Here is a 21,878-nt window from a genome sequence, read left to right on the forward strand (position 1 = left end):
TCACCTCTTCATGTCCTCCAAAAAGACATTTGGACAGGTACATGTACGGGAAAGGTTTGGAGGGATACGAGTCAAACCTGGGCAGGTGGAACTAGTCATAGAGTCATAACTTGCCCACACCGACCAACATGTCCCATCTACAGGAGTACCGCCTGCTTTTGTTTGTCCCATAAACCAATCCTACCTACGTACCTGTCCAAATGTGTATTAAACATTGTGATAGTACCTGCCTCAACTACTTCTTCCCGCAACTCATTTCATGTAACACCATCCTCTGTGCTTAAAAAAAAACAAAAACTTGTCCCTCGGGTTTCTATTCAATCATTCCCCCCTCATCTTGTAGTGTAGAAGGCATCTTGGGCAGCATGGGCATATTGGGCCGAGTGGCCTGTTTCAATGCTGCATGGCTCTGTAACTTCGAGATGGGGCCCGGCCCACTGAGTTCCTCCAGCATTTATTTTGTAAACCAGCATCTGCAGTCCATGTATCTACCCTTCAGATTTACATTTATTCACATCTGTTGCGTTAGTCTACTTGGGGATTGAGATATCTGGCTTGTGTTAAAAATTGTCTTTTTAAGAATCTGTAGCAGCTTTGTGCTATTCCAAAAGTATACATTTTTTTTAAATGTGAATGATACCAATCTGTGAATTCATTAAAAGGAGATTCACAGTACCCAATATTTGAATTTTACTTATTATCAACCTCTGCCTTTTTATATAACCAATTGGACAGATGTTCAACCTTGCAGAATATCATCAGCTGCATCTGGGAAGTGAGCGCATCCGGGTCCCTGAAGTTATGTTCCAGCCATCACTGATAGGAGAGGAACAGTCTGGCATCGCCGAAACAATACAGTATGTTCTGGACAGGTATGTCTCTTCAGGTTTTATTGAATCGATTAACAGCATAAGAACAGAGTGGTGCAGCGGTTACGGCGCAGTAGCACTGCGGTAGAGTTGCTGCCTCACAGCGCCAGAGATCTGGGTTCAATCCTGACCTCTGATGCTGTCTGGATGGATTTTGTACGTTGTCGCTGTGACTGCCTGGGTTTTCTCCAGCTGCTCCAGTTGACTCCCACATACCAAAGACGTACAGGTTTGTAGATTCATTGGCCGCTGTACATTGTCCCTAGCGTACTGGATAGAACTAGTGTGTGGGAAAATCTGCAGATTCTGGTTTAAATCGAAGGTAGACACAAAATGCTGGAGTTAGTCAGCGGGACAGGCAGCATCTCTGAAGAGAAGCAATGGGTGACGTTTCTGGTCGAGACCCTTCTTCAGACCAGACTAGTTCAGGATAGAACTGGTGTACGGGTGATCATGGTCGGCTTGGACTCGGTGGGTCGAAGGGCCTGTTTCCATGCTGTATCACTAAAACTAAAAACCAAAACAGAATAGAAATAGGCTTACGTTTGGAAATTGGTCTGTTTATTTTCAACTTGTGATCAAACACCTTACATTGCGTGTGTGTCACTATCTCTGCAGTATCTCTGTTCCACTGAGTGAGATGTTATGACAAAGCCACTAGCGGGGTTTCCCTGTGAGATACGGGAATGCAGGATGTTTGGCACCAACTGATCACATTCACCTGACAAAGGAGAGATCTGTGAAATCAAGATATATTGTCGTACCTCTCACTGTGACCCATTTTCTGTCTAGTTCGCTTGTTTAAAGAAAGGGTGGCACAGTGGTACAGCGGTAGAGCTGCTGCCTTTGTGTGCCAGAGACCTGGTTTCGATCCTGACTGTGAATGCTGTCTGTATGGAGTGTGCACATTCTCACTGTGACCGCGTGGGTGTTCTCTGGGTGCTCCGGTTTCCTCCCACACTCCAAAGACGTACAGGTTTGTAGGTTGAAGATAGACACAAAGTGCTGGAGTAATCAGCGGGTCAGGCAGCCTCTCTGGCGAAAAAGGGTGGGTGACGTTTCGGGTGAGACTGAAGAAAGGATCTGACCCACAACGTCACCCACCCATTTCTCCAGAAATGCTGCCTGGTCCGCTGAGTTACTCCAGCGCTCTGAGCCTATCTTCAGTGTAAATCAACATCTGCAGTTCCTTCCTACACTGATTTGTAGGTTAATTGGCTTCAGTAAAAATTGTTAAAAATAGTCCCTAGTGTGTAGGATAGGGTTCGCTGGTTGGTGCATACATGGTGGGCCAAAAGGCTCATTGACGCGCTGCATTGTTAAACTAAGCAGAGACGGGTGATGAGTGAGTGGGTCTTGGTGTGAGATAGGACACAAAAACGCCATCATCTTTACAATCTTTTTAAAGAACTAAGAATAGGTGTGCCAGAGTAGTAGCAGAAACAGGGTCATGCTTTTCTCTGAGTTAATCCCATGCAGCCGGCATGTCCTATATACCTGTCCATGGAGGCGGTGCTGTCATCATCTCCAAGGACAACATTATCCAATTTCTACTCCTATCCTGAGAGTCCTGATCTTAGTCCTTTAGCAAAAACGATAGGAAGAAAGATGGCAATTTTTGTCAGACCAAGTCCCATACAATGCTGAGAACTATATTCAGCACTCTCTATCCTCCCCTTTGCTCCACCTATTGTAGTGTCATAGTCATGCAGTGTGAAAACAGGTCTTTCGGCCCAGTCTGCCTACCCTGGCCAACATGTCCCATCTACATTAGTCCCATCTGCCAGTGTAAAAGCTTCAAAAGGTCTATACTGTTGGAATGTGTGACAGCTTGGTTTGGGAACAGCTCTGTCCCAGAAATTGCAAAGAGTTGTCGATGTAGCCCAGTCCGTCACACAGACCAAACCTCCCACCAGTGACTCCATCTACACTCCACATCGAAAAAGCAGCTAGTATAATCAAAGACCTCACATTCGGGTCATTTCTTCATCTCTTCCTGCTCCTGTCCGGCAGAAGGTACAGAAGCTTGGAAGCATGCACCTCCAGTCATAGGAACAGGTTCTTCCCCTCTATTATGAGGCTTCTGAACGGCCCATCCATGAGCTAGGGTACTGTGCGGTTCACCTCTACTTCCTGAGGTCTATGGAAAGGGTCCACTGTAATGCTGAAGACTATATTCTGGCCTCTGTATCTCCCCCATTGCTCTACCCATTGTACTTGAATGTTGACATGATTGTATTTGTGTAGAGTATGATCTGATCTGACTGGATAATATGTAAAACAAACCTTTTCTCTGTACTTCAGTGCAGGCGACAATAATAAACCTAAGCCTGCACTTCAAACCTGGCTTTTACACTGGTATTATACTGGCCTTCTCTATTTGGATAAAGAAGCGGCTATTCTGAACTAAAGAACTAGCAAAGCAAAAAGATCATTGGTGCCTTGGGCTAGATGGTGGCTGATGAGTTTTCTTTTTCGTGGCACTGTTTGTTTAATTGCACGAGGAACCAGCTATAAAGCAGCATAATGGTGCCCACCTCAATACAATAATGATTGAGTCTGCAAGTAAGCAGACTTAAAATACTTGGCTGAAAATACATTTCTTTTGAGGCTGATCCAGAAGGATATCCATTCCTCAACCCAAAACTTGGCAATCGTGTTTTAAACATTTGTTCACCCGTACTCATTCATCTTGTACGAGGATGGATTTATGATTGTAAGTAGAATAGAAATATTAGCTTTCGTGCATTAAGTTTTATCTGAGATGGGTGAACAAAGTGGCTTATGTTGATTAGTTTGGAGATACAGCGTGGAAACAGGCCCATCGGGTCTGCTGCCAACCAATGATCAACCGTACACTAGTTCTATCCTACACACTTGGGACTATTTACAGAAGCCAATTAACCTAAAAACCTGTACGTCTTTGGAAAGTGCGAGGGAACCGGAACACCCGGAGAGAACCCATGCGGTCACAAGGAGAACATGCAAACTCCATACAGACAGCGCCCGTAGTCGGGATTGACCCTGGGTTTCTGGTGCTGTTAGGCAGCAACTCTACCGCCAATTAGAATTATTTAACATTGCACTGTAAAATTGCCACAGTGATTGCAAGCTTTATTTCAACAGATTCCCTTTATCCTGTATCTGTACACTGTGGATGGCTCGATTGTAATCATGTATAATCTTTTCGCTGACTGGATAGCATGCAACAAAAAAAGCTTTTCACAGCACCTTGGTTCAGGTGACAACAATAAACTAAACTAAACTTGTCTTTTGCCTGTCAGTTTGAATCTGTCCATCTGCTAATGGAAACAGCTTCTAACATCTAAATCTAAATTTACCACAACCCTGTGCAGCTCTGTCTAATCTCTTGGTGCTGCTCCTTGAGATGGCAGAGTGCAAGGTAAACAAACCCTAGCTGTGAGTCAACCTCAGAATAACCTTGGGAGGAAGTCATTGGGAGAACCATTGCCAACGTATCCATCGCTTGTACAAAACATGGCATGCCCATGGACGAATGAGTTGAAGATTGAAAACTGCAACAGAAAGCTGTAAAAAAATAGATTAATGAGTTCATAAGTTATAGGACGAGAATTAGGCAATTTGGCCCATCAAGTCTTACTCTGTCATTCAGTCATGGCTGATCTGTCTTTCCCTCGCAACCCCATTCTCCTGCCTTCTCCCCATAACCCCTAACATTGTTACTAATCAAGAATTTCTCAATCTCTGCCTTAACAATATCCACTGACTTGGCCTCAACAGCTGTCTTTGGCAATGAATTCCACAGATTCCCCACCCTTTGACTTAACAAAATTCCTCATCTAAACGTACGTCCTTTTATTCTGAGGCTATGGCATCGGGTCTTCGATTCTCCCTCTAAAGGAAACATCCTCTCCACATCTACTCTATCCAGGCCTTTTATTATTCCGTAAGTTTCAACAAGATCCCCCCTCAATTTTCTAAACTCCAGCGAGTACAGGCCCAGTGCCATTAAACGTTCATCATATGCCAACCCAACCATTCTTGTAAACCTCTGAATCCTCTCCAATGCCAGCGCATCCTTCCTCGGATATGGGGCCAGAAATTGCTCTCAATAAATCTGCTTTAATTCTGCTTTAATAGATACACAAAGCAACAACAAGACGAACTTGTACAAAATGTATTCCTTACTGGCGGAAACATTCTATATCCTGGGATGAAGACGCGGATGGAGAGGGAGCTTCTTGCCATGAGGCCATTTCGGTCGTCGTTCCAGGTACTACGACAGCAAAGCTGTGTTTAGTTGGATATGTTGGATGGATGGCAAGGAAGAGGCAGTAATGACAAATGTGGAAATCAAAGTTGATCTACCCTCTGACCCACTGTTGACCAACGTTTGGGGCAATGGATGCTTTTTAGTTTAGTTTAGAGATACAGCGGGGAAACAGGGCTTTCAACCCAACGTGTCGGTGCCGATCGGCGATCCCTGCACGCTAGCACTATCCCACACACACTAGGGACAATTCTGTATACTGGAGCTCCCGGAGAAAAACCACGCAGGTCACAGGGAGAACGTACAAACTCTGTACAGACAGCACCAGTAGTCAGGATCAAACCCGGATCTCTGGCGCTGTAAGGCAGCAGCTTTACCACTGTGCCACCATGCGGACCAATCTCCGGAAACAAAATTCATGAAAGTGACACGATATCACCATGAATTAGTGGTCACGTATTTACCTTTCTCCTTTAAGTAATTTCTCCTAAGTTGTATAGAATTGTATATATTGATATGGGCCCTTGTATTTTTCAGGTGGCCCTTGCTTCCAATCCTGTTCTAGATGCCTGGTTTGGTGCAAGAGACTGGGCTATTGAGCACATCGATCAAGCTGAGGGCTGGATCACACTGGCAGACTATGAAGAGAAGGGGGGAGAGTACTTGAGTGAACACGTTGCTTCTAATGTTTATGTACCGATGAACCTTACAAAACCAGTGCTATTGCACTGACAAGTTAAAGGATTTGAAGACATTCAGTTCTGACCTGGCTTTTGCATAAAATGAGAGACATATATTTTAAATTGAAGCCAACTTAAGCGTATTGCAAGTTAAATACACGGCTCGATGTTCTTTTTATATGAGAGACATTTATTTTCTGCTGTAAAGACTGGACGAACTGCATTACAGAATTTAAAAATTGAGATTATATTGTTCTTCAGGCTATGTATTACTTGTACATCAATATCTACTCAGAAATATGAGGTATTGTCTATCGTGACTGAGTGCTACTCATAAGGCTCGCTGAGAAGGGATGTAGTTTGAAAGTGATAAGAAAAATGAAGGTAGACAAAATTGCTGGAGAAACTCAGCGGGTGCGGCAGCATCTATGGAGCGAAGGAAATAGGCAACATTTCGGGCCGAAACCCTTCTTCAGACATTGAAGCATTTTCTTGTTTCTTTATATCCCTTCTAAGTGGAACTTGACCTTGTCACTGTGGATAAAACATAGTATGACCCTCAATCTACACTCTGGGGTGATACACTTTTAGTGACACCCAAGGCAAAAGCAAGTTGTTGTTTAATTTCTTGCAAAACTTATGATTTTGTTCAACAATAGTATTGATTACTTTTCTCTTCATTTTGTACGGAGGGTGTTGGTTCTGAAGGTCCACGATGCAGGTAGTACAGTTTCCATTAAAAAAAAAGGAAATGATTGAGCTTCATTTGTCGACTTAGACTCGAAAGGCGTACTATGTCTTTTTTTTTAGATTTGCCCCCTGTTCTAAACATTATCATTTATTCTGGCAAACTGTCGCTAAAAGAGGTAGAATTTATTAACCTGCAACGGCAGCATCATAGGTGCAAACAATGTTTCCATTCAGCAATAATGGTGAATATTGCAAGCCCCAAATATTTATGACTGTTTATTTCATGCATTAAAAACAGATTGCACTCTTAGAATATTAGATGAAAAATAAGAAAGATGTTGGAGCTGCCTTTGTTATGTTTCGTACTGTCAAATGCTTGTTATTACCCAAGAGAAACCTATCATACGGTTGAAAGAATCTGTAAACATCTTGCAGAGAGCTTCAGAGCGATTAGGCAGACATCCAAGTCTCATCTTCTGTTGAGTTTGGAAGAACGAGAGATGATCACAAGGAAACATCCAACGTGAGGGGGCTTGAGGGAGAGATGCAGAGTTGGTGTTTCCCCTGGATGGGATACGTATGTAGATGCCGGGGGTAACAGTCTGAAGATAAGGTCATGACCATTCTGGACAGAGCTGAGAAGAGATGTTTTCATCCACAACTTGGTGAATCTTTGAAATGCACCATGAGCTTCTAAGACAAGACCTTCTAAACTGAGAAAACTACCAACTGAGTTGCAAGTTAAATTAATTTATCTATCTGTTAAAGTGTAAAAATATGAAGGAAACAGGAACAAAAGAAACATATGGTAGAATAATTCGGGCCCCCGGGGGGGAAAAGGTTGAGAAGCTTGACTTTTATGTCAGAGTTATTGGCAATCTTGCAGGCTGACTACATTTGAAATCCAAGCTCTTGTCATAACAAATACATCAAAAAGCACAGGGCTTTGGCGAGAGAGTAAAATAAGAGAATAGAAGAGGCTCTTGGGAGTGAATATTGTCAATTTGTAAAATATATACTTCTGATGCCGGCTGAACCTAGTTGGAGGTTCATCTGCAAAGTATTGCATCTGCACAGCACAATTATTTGGCTCTCAAGTAGGGCCGCACAGTGGCTCAGCGGTAGAGTTGCTGCTTATAGCACCATAGACCCGGCTTTGATCCTGACTATAGGTGTTGTGACCACATGGGTTTTCTCCAGGTGCTCTGGTTTCCTCCCACACTCCAAAGACGTGCAAGCTTGTAGGTTCATTGGCTTTGGCAAAATTGTAAATTGTCCCTAATGTGTAGGATGGTGCTCGTGTACGGGGTGATCATTGGTCGGCATGGACTCGGTGGGCAGAAGGGCCTGTTTCTGTGCTGTATCTCTAAAGTCTAAGGATTGTGTATTTGAGTCGCATTCTAGAGACACACCCAAAATGTAGAAATAAGGAACTGCAGATGCTAGTTTACAAAAAAAGACACAAAATACTGGAGTAACCCAACTAGTCAGGCAGTATTGTTGGCGAACATGGATAGGTGACTTTTCGGGTTGGGACTATTATTCAGACTCAGAATCTGAAGAAGGTTCCCAAACCGAATCTTCACCTATCCATGTTCTCCAAAGATGTTGCCTGACTCTTTAGACTATAGAGATGCATTGCAGATCTGGCCCTTCGGCCCACCAGTGATCAGCCCGTACTCTAACACTATCCTACACACTAGGGACAATTTACAATTTTACTGTAGACAATTAACCTCCAATCATGAACGTCTATGGGGTGTGGGAGGAAACCAGAGCACCTGGAGAAAACCCACGTGGTCACAGGGAGAATGTACACACTAAGTACAGGCAGCAACCATAGTTGGGATTGAACCCGGGTCTCTAGCGCTGTAATGCGGCAACTACAGCTGCGCCACTGTGCTGCCCACACCGTGACCAGCTGAATTACTCCAGTACTTTGTGTCTTCTGAGCTTCTAGGTGGTCTATGATGCACTGGTGGTAGAGGGTGTGTATGGTTAGGGTGCCAAAAATGACTCTGAAAGGACTGTTCTATGACTGATGAATATGCCTTGAAAGAAAATTCAGGAATTAGCAGAAAATCCCTTGCTGATTTGCTTTGTCCATTTCCCATTTGTTTTAGGCGGTAGCAGCGATATAATCATTCGGTGACACAAGATAACTGATACTTTCCAAAGCCGCTAATGTCTACTCCAGTCAGTGGAAAACATTCCATGAAAGAGATGCTGGTTTTGCAGATTATGTAAACCTGGGAAATAAAACCAAATCAATACAAGTTATTCAGAAAGGAGTTTCCTTCAAATGGAAGAAACTAAGCGCAGGTTCCAGCTTCCCCTGTGAGTCATCTGGAGTAAGGTAACAGCCAGCTGTATGTATAGACCCAGCTTGTTTCAGCTGGTGCAGTAATATAGCTGCATCTTTCAATCTTACTGATGCCTGAGTATTGCCAAAAAAAAAATTAGCCAGCTTTTTTACTCTTTTCTCCTGATAATTAACCCGTACTGACAACTCTGGTGAATTATTTCCCTTCCTCTTCTCCACACAATACAAAGATTTGTGTTGGTAGGAAAGTACTAGACGTGCAAGGAACATCAGATGCTGGTTTACAAAAAAAAAATGCAAAGTGCTGGAGTAACTCAGTGGGTCACGTAGCATCTCTGGAGACCATGGGTGTTGTTTCGGGACAGAGCCCTTCTCGGGCAGTTTGTCCCACAATGTTTGTGCTGAACCTAAGATAAACTAATCCCTTCTGCCTGCACATGATGCATATCCATGTGCCTCTCTTAAACGCCATCTGCTTCTGCCACCACCCACTGTGTAAAAATAATCTTGTACTGCATATCTCCTTTAAACTATGACCCGCTCTAGCCTTTGACATTTCCACCATAGTTAAAAGGTTCTGACTGTACTGTTTCTATACCTCTCATAATTTTATAGATTTCTATCGGATCTCCCCTCAACCTCCAGCGCACCAGAGAAGGCAATCCAGGTCTGTCCAATCTTTCCCTGTAGCTAATACTACTGAACTCAGCCATCAGTCTGCTAATTTACTGAATAGTGAAAGGCCTGGATAGAGTGCATGTGGAGAAGATGTTTCCACTAGTGCGAGAGTCTAGGACCAGAGGTTACAGCCTCAGAATAAAAGGACGTATCTTTAGAAAGGAGATGAGGAGGATTTTTTTTTTAATCAATGGGTGGTGAATCTGGATTTCATTGCCACAGATGGCTGTGGAGGCCGATGCAATGGATATTTTTAAGGCTGAGATTCGCAGATTAGTACGGGTGTTGTGGGTTGTGGGGGGAAGGGCAGGATAATGGGGTTGAGAGGGAAAGGTAGAGCAACCATGATTGAATGGCTTGATGGACAAAATAGCCTAATTCTGTTCCTAACCGGAATTTAAGAAATCTCCGCACCCTTTCCGAAGCCGACACATCCTTTTCTTGATGGGGTGACTAGAACTGCATGCAATACTCCAAATGTAGCCTAACCAAAGTCTTATGACTACATCATGACTTCCTGACTCAATGCCCCACCTGATGATGGTATACACACCATATGCCTTATTTACTTGCTGCCTTTGGATTCCTACTCAAGATAACCAAAGGCACAAAAAAATAGTTTACCAGGAATAATTCCCTGTTCTTAGTATCATTGGGAAGGCAACGCGTGGGTTTTACACTAAGGGTTGATGGAGTTTTTAATTTGATCCTGAAGATGTCATCTGCCATGCGTCGGTACTCCTGAAGTACTTCTAGGATTTGACAATTATTGCTGATATGACCAGGCAGCTTTCACCAGCACCTGTGGTGTGGTGAGGGAAGGGAAAGGGGAACAGATTTAGAGCATCCAGCACATCAGGTAGGCAGATAGACATGGAGAGAAGAGAGAAAAGCAGATTGAAAGGCATTTTTTTAAATTGCTGCAGCGTGGAAGCAGGCTTTTGGCCCACCCAGTACGTGCCGACCGGCGATCCTCGCACACTAACACTGCCCTACACACACTAGGGACAATTTACAATTACACCAAGCCAATTAACCTACAAACTTGTACGTCTTGTGGGAAGCAAAGAGGAGATCCCGGAGAAAACCCATGTCTGTCACGGGGAGAATGTAAAAACTCCGTACAGACAGTGCCCATAGTCAGGATTGAACCCAGGTCTCTTGCACTGCAAGGCAGCAACTCTACTGCTGCGTCACGTGCTGTCGAAACTCTGACATCATTATCCCACTGAGAATGCAAACTAAATTTTGAACTCAAAATAATTATTTTGTTATTTATTAGTTGTAATCAAGAGATAGTAACTAGAATCTAACAATGTGGAAACACCCCCTTTGGCCCAACTAGCCCACTCTGGCCAACATGTCCCATCTACACTAGTCCTACTTGCCTGTGTTTGGCCCATCTATCTATACTATTACTAAAACTCTCATCTTGACCCCTTCCAGTTTGCGCTTTTTAAAATTTGCGTAAAAACGTAACCTATATCGCTAGGATTTTTTGCCACCTTACTCACCGTTCTCCTCTGCTCCAAGCGTACCAAGTTTTGTTCCGATCGGTGAAATATTAGAAAAGTTATGAAGGTTTAACAAATTGAGAGATCAGCAGATTGGTCTTCTCGCCTGTCAGTCACCATGAAGGTAACGTCCCTTCTGACACCCGCGGAGAATAAAACCGCGGAGGCGGGACTGAGTCCGTGAGCAGCGTGCGGGCAGCGGGCAGAGAACAGTGTGACCGGGAGCTGTTGAGTGTGGCCAAAAGCTGAAGGTGCAGGGTGAGCACAGTGCGAGCTGCGTCTGCTGCGATCACCCACCCCCTTCCCCCTCCCCCCCCACACCCCCCCTCCCACACCCCCCTCTTCCCCACACCCCCCCTCCCCCACGCACCCCTCTGCCCCACACCCACCCGCCCCTTCTCCCCCTCCCCCCACACACCCCCTTCGCCACACCCCCTCTTCCCCAAACCCCCCCCACCCCCCCCTTCCCACACACCCCCTCGGCCCCACAACCCCCCCCCTTCCCCCACACCCCCCTTCCGCCCAGCCCCCTTTGCCCCCATCCCCCACCCTCACTTCCCCCACCCCCCTTTGCCCACACACCCCCTCCCCACATCCCCCCTTCCCCCACCCTCACTTCCCCCACCCCCCTTTGCCCACCACACACCCCTGATCTCCCACACCCCCCTGATCTCCCACACCCCCCTGATCTCCCACATCCCCCTCTCCCACACCCCCCTCCAACAACCGCCCACACTCCTCCCCCCACACCACGCTCCCCCCCCCCCCCCCCCCCACCCCCCTGCCCACAGACACCCCCACACCCCTCCTCCACTCCCACACATGAAGAGGAAGGTGGGGGGGGGGGGGGAAGTGCTGGGGGGTGAGGGGAAATTAGCCGCGCCTGCGCAGTTAGGGGCTATGGGTGAGTAATGGAATATTGCTTAGGGGGAACGGGTTGCATTGGGGGAACAGGTGAGTGGTGGAATATTGCGTTGGGGAATGGGTTGCTTTGCGGGGACCAGGCCTCCCGTGTGACTGGGACCCAATGGGTCCCACTTATTCTAGTATCTCTCTAAACTTGCCTCAACTATCTCCTCTGGCAGCTTGTTCCATATAACCTACCACTCTTTGTGTGAAAAAGATACCCCACAGGTTCCTATTAAATCTTCCCCCCCCCCCCCCCCACTCATCTTAAAACTAGGTCCTTTGGTTCTCGATTCCCCTACCATTGGAGAGACTCTGTGCGTCTTTCCAATCTATTCCTCTCATGATTTTGTGCGCCTCTATAAGATCGCTGATTCTCCGTACTGTGCTCCAAGGAATATGCAGAAAATTTACATGCCATCTGAAAGAGAAATGTCATTCACATCATGCAAGGAGGCATTTAATCACAATATCAAAAATGAATTTTGTCCCTACATTTTACTTTAGCCAAGTCTATTTCTTCACTCAACCCTATCCTCTGCTTTGATTCACCAATCAACCCCGCCTTCTGCAATACACTTATCTCTTGCCCCACCACTTCCCCTCACATCTCCATGCCAACTATCTCCTCTCTGCTCCCATCAGTCTGAAGGAGTCCCGCCTCAAAACGTCAGCCATTTTTCTCCCCAGATGCTGCCTGACCTGTTGAGTTCCTCCAGAGTTTGTTTTTTTTTGCCCAGTATCTCCAGTATCTTGTCTCCATTTTAATTAGTACTCTTTCTGTGACAGGAATTTACAGAAGCGTAATCAGATAAGAAACTAGAATTCCCCATGGGATTTTAACTGAAAGTTCAGTCCTGTTCTTGTTTTAATGGAAACCAACAAATGATGGGTTGTCCATGATTAATCCCTTCATACATATTTATTTTCTGTAAGGATTATGATCTGTGGTTTTCTTAACCAACTTAGGGCAGCAGTGGAGCTGCTGCCTCGCAGCGTCAGAGACCCGGGTTTGTTCCTGATTACGGGTTCTGCCTGTGCGGAGTTTATACGTTCTCCCTGTGACTGCATGGGTTTTCTCCGGGTGCTCTGGTTTCCCTCCATATTCCAAAGATGTGCAAGTTTGCAGTTTAATTGGCTTCTGTTAATTGCCCCGTAGTGTGTAGGATGCGAAAGTGGGATAACATAGAACTAGTGTGTAAGGGTAACCGATGGTCAGTGTGGACTCGGTGGGCCGAAGGGCCTGTTCTCGCACTGTATCTCTAAACAAAACTTAAAATTAAATGTGCCTTGCAGTCATTTGTTCATGAGCCAATCGATCTATAATAGCTGGAAGTCTCACTGCTTCTGATTTAACACCAAACTAAAAATAATGGAAGGTTTTGATGTTCTTCTGTTGTCTGTGCCTCGGGCTAGTTATTAAAACATTTTGTCTGCTTCATATAACAAATTCCATTTATCTCGTTTCTTTAACATGGCTTAAACACCTCAAGGGATTTCACAGGAATGTTAGCAAAGAAAATTTGAAGCTAAGCAACATGGTAAGGCAGGCGCCAGAGGTAGGTTTTGATAATCTTCTTAAAGTTATAAGGATAAGTGCGGAGAGGTTTAGGGAGGGAATATTAGATCTTTGGTGCTTGGGAATTATAGCAGCATAATGTCACAAATAATTAAGAATGTGCAATTGGAGGGCCAGACATTCTTAATGATTTTATGGGTAGATAATATTACAGAGGTAGGGATTCATAACACTATGGGACTCATGGATGGACATAGATTGGAAAGATTTAGAGGGGTGGCACAGTGGCGCAGCGGTAGAGTTGCTGCCTTACGGCGCCAGAGACACGGTTCGATCCTGACCACGGGTGCTGTCTGTACGGAGTTTGTACGTTTTTCCTGTGACCACGTTGGTTTTCTCCGGATGCTCCAGTTTCCTCCCACACTCCAAAGATGTACAGGTTTGTAAGTTAATTGGCTTTGGTAAAATTATAAAATTGTCCTTGGTGTGTAGGATAAAACTAGTATATGGGTGATTGCTGGTTGGCATTGACTTGGTGGTCCGAAGTACCGGTTTCCACATTGTATCTTGAACCAAACTAAACTAAATTAAACCTGTATCCACCTGTCACTTGTCTGGCTCTGTTCTGCCCACTCCTCTGTTCCAGCTTTGTCTCCCCTACGGCAATCAGACAGAAGAAGGGTCCCGACTCAAAATCTCACCTATCCATTTACTTCAGACATGCTGCCTGACCCGCTGAGTTACTCCAGCACTTAGAGTTTTTTAATTCAGATTATTAACATGGACTCACGCAGCTTTAATTATAATCACCATTGGAAGGTTGTTAGGTTTGATCTACCTTGAGGTGAAATTAGTTTCTGAAACACACTTGCTGTGACTGCGCAGAAATTTTAGTACCCACCCATTTAACTCGCATGTGAAACAAATATAATTCTTGGCGGTTATCACTTTATCCCTCAAGAATATAACTTCTGGGCTTGATGGAGCAGAATTGCATCCACGTTCATGAATTTTTCACTAATTTTGGAGTGGATTATCCACTAATCCAGCAAAGGCATGCTTCTAATTCTAAAAACAACATTGTGCGATTGAATTTATTTTCCTTTGAAAGTGCTGATTGATCGAGGCCAGGAGTCGTTTACGCATACGGGAATCAAATAGACCTATGCTTTAAGAAAATATGTTTGATTTAGGATTAATGGTTCATATGGGATACAGTAGTGTAGTGGTTAAATTACTGGATTAGTAATCAAAAAGACTGCTGAATATCTGGAGACAAGTGTGTGAATCCCCTTATATTATCTGCGTGCAGCTTAGTTTACTTTAGAGAAACAGCGTGGAAACAGATCCTGTGGCACATGGAGTCCACGTCGACCAGTGATCAGCCGTACACTTGCTATATCCTGTACACAAGGGACAAATTACAGAAACCTACAAACATGCATGACTTTGGAATGTGGGAGGAAAGCCAGAGCATCTGGAAAAAAACCCACTTGGTCGCAGAGAGAACGTACAAACTCCATACAGACAGCACCCATAGTCAGGATCCAACCCAGGTCTCTAGCGCTGTAAGGCAGCAACTCTACCACTGCACCACTGTGCTGCCCTTAAATATGACTAAGCAATTCCCAGAAGCCTTTTATTGAAACTTGCTTTAAAAAAAAACAAAGCAACTATCAATAATGGTGGCAATAAAAGTATAGCATTATTGTCATTAATATTTTTCAAGGAAGAAAATCTGCTGTCTGGCTTTTATTTGACTCAGATTTTCTGCACTGTAATTGTTTATTATCTGCCAAAATAGTCCAATTTTGGAAGCAATTAAAATGGAACACAAAATGGTGGTGTTATCAACAATGCCCATGTCCCATATCTGAATTAGACATTGGAGCAGAATTAGACCATTTGGCCCATCAAATCTGCTCTGTCATTTGACCATGGATGATCCATTGTTCCCTCTCAATCCCATTCTCCTGCCTTCTCCCTGTAATTTTTGGCGCCCTTACTAATCAAGAACCTCTCAATCTTAAAAAAAAACAATTAAGTACTCGACCACCGTCTGTGGCAATTAATTCCACAGATTCACCACCCTCTGGCTAAAGAAATTCCTCCTCAACTCCATTCTAAAAGAACACCTTTTTATCCTGGGCCTGTGCCCCCTGGTCCTAGACTGTGCCCCTAGTGGAAACATCCTCTCCAAATCCACTCTATCTAGGCCTTATTAATGTAGATTCTGCATATGATGTTGTCTGCTCATGAACCTAAACCGTGAATGAAGGGTTTATGAATTTAAAGTGTATGAGGACTGTACAATGTGAGTTTTCAGTCCAGTGCCAATATTTTATAGCTGGAGTTTTGGTGTTTGAAAATTTACTCCATGGTAACAAAACATCCATCTGGTCTGCATGGAAAGATATCAGAACAAATATTTACGATGTTTGTGGTGAGTTACCTCATTCGATTTGAACAGGGTGGAAAACCAAATAACCAGAGAACTGTATACACTTTATTTTCTCACCCAGCTCCGTGGCTCTTGCTATGAGACTTGCGTTTAACCAGCACCTTTCAGAACCTCAGAAAGTCTCAAAAGTGCTTTCCACCGCTGATGAAGTACTGTGTAATGGTAGAAACAAGGAACTGCAGATGCTGGTTTACACAAAAGGACACAAAGTGCAGGAGTAACTCAGTGGATCAGGCAGCATGCCTGGAGAACATGGATAGGTGATGTTTTCGGACTGAGGACCAGTCCCGTCCCAAAATGTCACCTATCCATGTTCTCCAGAGATGCTGCCTGATCCACTGAGTTACTCCAGCACTATGTGCCTTTTTTTTTTGTAAACCTGCATCTGCAATTCTTTGTTTATACAGACCATAGAGTCATACAGCATGTAATGGTTTCATTATGGTAGCCCTGTTAATATGTTATTCAGCTGTTGTGTTGGACTGGCCTGTTACATATATCATTCTCTTAGCGAGAAGTTCAGGCAGATGAAATTCTATAAGAAATATAGCCAGATGAGGCAAGAGCTGTCTGAATTATTAGTCCTGCCCCAGCAATCCCATCAGAACCTTTCCTTTGAGGAAGTATTCATTATCTGGTCAAAGTACAATAAATGACAAGGAACTCATTTTATGAGAAATCACATGTGCTGACATGTACTCTGACTCTTTTGTCCCTGAGATGATAATCTATTATGCCGTGAAGATTCCACTTATTTCAGGGTTTTATTCCCGGCAGTAACATCTGCACTCAACCCCACTGTGTCACAGATGCCTTTCTGCAAGATCTATCCACCTATACTCATATTTCTCTGTACTCACTTTAGAATGGAGATGAGGGGGGATTTATTTAGTCCGAGTGTGGTGAACCTGTGGAATTCATTGCCACTGAAGACTGTGAGGCCAAGTCAATTGATATTTTTAAGATGGAGATAGATCGATTCTTGATTAGTGTGTGTGTGTGTGTGTGTGTGTCAGGGGTTATTGGTGAGAAGGCAGGAGAATGGAGTTGAGAGGGAAAAATAGATCAGCCCTGATTGAACGGCAGAGTAGACTTGATGGACCGAATGGCCTAATTCTGCTCCGAGAACTTACGAACTTCCCGCAATACCATGTAGAATCATCTTTAACCTTTGCTCATATAGCCCTTGTAAATTGATTTATGTGTACAGTAAATTCTGAGAACCCACTGTCCATTTACTTAGAAACCTCAATGTTTACACTTATGCCTCACACAATGATGTTCATTGTGCTCTCATTAAACTCACCTGGGACACAGGTGCTGTGTTCCCTCTTTACACACTAGGGCCCTAGTTTCTGCACTCCAGTTTAACTCAGCAGGGCTCCATAGAGTCATAGGGTTAGACAGCGTGGAAACAGGCCCTTCGCTCCACTTACCCACACCGACCAACATGCCCCGTCTACACTAATCCCACATGCCTGTGTTTGACCCATATACCTCTAAACCTGTCCTATCCATGTACCTATCTAAATGCTTCTTAAATGTTGCAACTCAACTACCTCCTCCAGTAGCCCATTTCATATAAATGTTTCATAAAAATGTTACTCCTCAGGTTCCTATTAAATCTTTTCCCCCTCGCCTTAAAGCTATGTCCTCCGGTTCTCGATTCTCCTACTCTGGGCAAAAAGACTTTGTGCATTTACCCAATCTATTCCTCTCATGATTTTGTCCACTCCAGTTTACGGTGCGAGCAACTCAGCGGGTCAGGCAGCATTTTTGAAGAACATGGATAAGTAGCATTTCGGGTCGGGACCCTTCTTCAGTCTGAAAAACGGTCCTGAGCCGTAACATCACTGAACCATGCTCTTCAGGTATGCTGCCTGACCTGCCGAGTTACTCTAGCACTTTGTGTCCTTTTGTGCAAACCAGCGTCTGCAGTTCCTTGTATCTACTTCTCCATTTACAGCATCTTCTTTAAACTTATCTGGTTCACTGGAAAGTTGATTAAATGGTGTAACATTTTTGAAAAGAATGAATTAAAAGTATGCAGCGTTACTAATAGAAATAACATCCAAAAATCTGTCAGTCTAGCACTACTAAAATCTTGGCAACCCCGTATTATTGGAATATTAATGTTGTTTGTGGAAGGGACTGGGCTGAGGATGGAAATGGGATGCCTAGTTCTAAAGAATGGACATATGGAATGGATACAAAAGCACACAGGAATTGTCAAGTCAAGTTGAGTTTAAGGTTGTATGCAGAAGTACGGCGGTGTACAAGTACAATTAAAATCTTGCTTGCTGCTACATGGCTGACACATATATCCTCAGTCAATGCACAAGCACATAATTTAACACCACAAGACATAGGAGCGGAATTAGGCTATTCGGCCCATCGAGTCTACTCCGTCATTCAATCATGGCTGAGCTAATTTTCACTCTGCTGCCTATCCCCCCCCCCCCCCTCCTATCCTTTGATGCTCTTACTAATCAAGAACCTATCACTCTCTGCTTTACCTATCAACCTCTACTTTATGTATAATTTGTGTATAATTTGTGTATAACTTGCGTATAATTGACACGTCAGTGAAAGAAAAAGACGACACAAATAAATAAGACATTATTGCAAAGCACAATATGAAAGCAACTCCATGGTAGTGCAGGAGGTAGCCCATAATATTTCATTGCCAAAATAGGATTAGGGTTGTATAGAAACAAGGAACTGCAGATGGTGGTTTACAAAATAAGATACAAAGTGCTAGAGTAACTCAGGGTGTCCGACAACATCTCTGGAATACATGGATAGGTGACGTTCCAGGTCGGGACCCTTCTTCAGACTGACCTGCTGGCTGACTTCTTCATTTTGTGTCTTTTTGAGGGTTTTGCAGGTTGGTTCAAGAAGCTGATGGTAGTAGACTAACTGTTCCTGAATCTGACCATGTGCGACTTCAGTTAAACTTTAGACTTTAGAATTACAGTGCAGAAACAGGCCCTTCAGCCCACCGGGTCCGCGCCAACCAGCGATCACCCCATACACTAGCACTATGGACCATTTACAATTTTTACCAAAGCCAATTAACCTACAAATCTGTATGTCTTTGGACTGTGGGAGGAGACAGGAGCACCCGGGGAAAACCTATGCAGTCACGGGGAGAACGTACAAACTCTGTACTCCGAGCACCCACCCCTAGGTTTCTGGCTCTGTGAGGCAGCAACTCTGCCACTGTGCCGTCCTGCGATTAAGATGGATGTCCTGTCTTTAAGATGAATAACACATTTTAAAATAGTCTTCCCTGTTTCTATGTTTCCTCAAGTAATTATGAATTGCTCAATTTAAATGCACAATTCCATAGTCTGGAGAGATGGGAAGAATTTTGATAATGCATCTGCAATTTCGTAAACACTTTGCATCATGGCTATCGGGGCCTGGAGATTTATCTGTCTTTCATTATGTTATTTTCTCAATCATTTCCATTCTTCAAATGAAATGATATACTATTTGTTTTTGTCTTGACATGTACCTAGTAGTTGCATTTTTTGTTATATGCCTGTTTGAAAAGCAATCTAATATGGCCATTTCCAATATTGGCTAATCTGCCTCTGCCTTTATTGAACAACGGGGTTATCCCTCAACACTCTCTTCTTAATATATCTGCAAAATCTTTGTACACATTAATAAAGTAGCATTGAAAAAGGACCAGCAAAAATATCAGTTACTGGAGGACTAATTTCCTTGAGATCAGACTGGAATTAAAGATTTGTAGATAAAATGATAGGTAAATAAGGCCTTTAATAAGTGATGAAATGAATACAGATTAGACATGGTCCTATTTTTTTTTTTTTTGCTTGATTGATTGAAACATACAGCATGGAAACTGGCCTTTTGGCCCACTGAGCCTACGCTGACCATCAATCACCAATTTACACAAGTTCTATGTGCAGGAAGGAACCGTAGATGCTGGTTTAAATCGTAGACACCAAATGCTGGAGTAACTCAGCGGGACAGGCCAGTATCTCTGGAGCGAAGGAATGGGTGATGTTTTGGTCGAGCCTCTTCAGAAGCAGGAGGTCTGAAGAAGGGCCTGGGCCCGAAACATCACCCATTCCTTCAGAGATGCTGCCTGCATACTCCAGCGTTTTGTGTCTATCTTATGTTTATCTTTCTGTTCTGGGCCTCCTCCACTGTCAGAGTGAGGCCGCACACAATTAGGAGGAGCACCACCTCATATTTTGCTTGGGCAGCTTACAACCCAGCAATATGAACATTGATTCCTCTAATTTCAAGTATCCCCTGCATTTCCTCGCTTTCCCCCCCCTCCCCTACACTAGTCATCCTACTAATTCCACTGTTTGCATCCATAGATCCCTTCGTTATCACCTCTGGTTTGTGTGATGGCCTGGGATGCACATTTTAATCACATAAAAAAGTCATCAAGTTGAACAGGATATACTGTAGGTAACAAGTTAATAAACAAATTGAACGTGTGGTGTGACCGTCCAAGCATTATTTTTTATAAATGCTATCTTTGTCAAATTGCAAGCGAGTTTAATTTCCTCTTCCCTCGAGAGGCTTACTTGCTTTTACTGCACCGACTGTACACTTTCATTGAGGTTTTCCTTCGTAAGCTGTTTCCTCTGCTGCTGTACTTTCCTTTGAAGTTATTCCAATTAATAGACGAAGCTTCTCTATTTTAATTTGTTGTTTATTTGGGGGGAAAAAATCAACATTACAAACATATAATAACGGACCATGGGTGTGGGCTTTGTTCTACCCTCTGTTATTTACTTGCATTCCTTGCACTTTCATCCCATAGTCATCGAGTCATACAGCGTGGAAACAGGCCCTTCGGCCCAACTTTCCCACACCAACCAACATGTCCCATCTACATGAGGCCTACCTGCCTGCGTTTGTCCCATATCCTGTCTTAGCCATATACCTTAGGACATAAACCTGTCCTATCCACGTACCTGTCTAATTGTTTCTTAAACGTTGCAATAGTACCTGCCTCAACTACCTCCTCCGGCAGCTCGTTCCATACATCCGCCACCCTTTGTGTGAAAAAGTTACCCCTCAGATTCCTATTAAATCTTTCCCTCTTCATCTTAAACCTATGATCTCTGGTTTTCGATTCCCCTACTCTGGGCAAATGACTCTGTGCGACTACCCAAACTATTCCTCATGATTTTATACACCTCTATAAGATCACCCCTCTAATACTCTATATGTCTTACAGTATATAACTGCAACATGACCTCCCAACTTCTATACTCAATACTCTGACATATCAAGGTCAATGTGCCAAAATCTTTTTTGACCACCCATTCTACCTATGATGCTTATTGTTCATGATATTTACCATTGACTTCATTGCCATGTCCTGCTGCTTCTTTGCTTCCTCAAGGATCTCTTCCATCAACCGGCAGATGAGATGAAGTGGCACAAAACCTCCTCCCATGTTTCGATGGCATGGGCTCCAGGTATTCTACTTCGAGTCAGCCTTTCTGCACAAACCTTATGCCACAATATTGCATTAGGATGTAATTAAATTACTCAATGAAAATCATTCACTTCATTGTGAATTAGTGTCTAGCTGCCTCTCCCAGCTCATTAATGGTCCAAACATTTTGGCACCCTAAACATTCAGTCCCTCCATCGTGAGTGTATTGAAACATAGAAACATAGAAAATAGGTGCAGGAGTAGGTCATTTGGCCCTTCGAGCCTGCACCGCCATTCAATATGATCATGGCTGATCATCCAACTCAGTATCCTGTACCTGCCTTCTCTCCATACCCCCTGATCCCTTTAGCCACAAGGGCCACATCTAACTCCCTCTTAAATATAGCCAATGAACTGGCCTCAACTACCTTCTGTGGCAGAGAATTCCAGAGATTCACCACTCTCTGTGTGAAAAATGTTTTTCTCATCTCGGTCCTAAAAGATTTCCCCCTTATCCTTAAACTGTGACCCCTTGTTCTGGACTTCCCC

General features: G+C 43.8%; 1 protein-coding gene across 2 annotated transcripts in view; it reads left to right on the plus strand.

Annotated features, from left to right (window-relative positions):
• Positions 1–6,818, plus strand: part of actr5 (actin related protein 5) — a 33,090-nt gene extending 26,272 nt beyond the window's left edge. Inside the window, exons 7-10 of one of the 2 annotated variants that reach the window (XR_004415462.1) lie at positions 724–872; positions 4,992–5,124; positions 5,659–6,185; positions 6,287–6,818. Coding sequence is in view for 1 of the 2 variants with exons in the window: in XM_033041864.1 (XP_032897755.1) it covers positions 724–872; positions 4,992–5,124; positions 5,659–5,853 (477 nt within the window). In the remaining variant the exon portion in view is untranslated. Of the gene's footprint in view, positions 1–723; positions 873–4,991; positions 5,125–5,658 lie in introns of both variants that reach the window. The other variant, XM_033041864.1, reaches the window with a different exon arrangement.
• Positions 6,819–21,878: the final 15,060 nt, after the last annotated feature.

This window comes from Amblyraja radiata, chromosome 23 (assembly GCF_010909765.2).
Source record: "Amblyraja radiata isolate CabotCenter1 chromosome 23, sAmbRad1.1.pri, whole genome shotgun sequence".
Lineage (NCBI taxonomy): Eukaryota > Metazoa > Chordata > Chondrichthyes > Rajiformes > Rajidae > Amblyraja > Amblyraja radiata.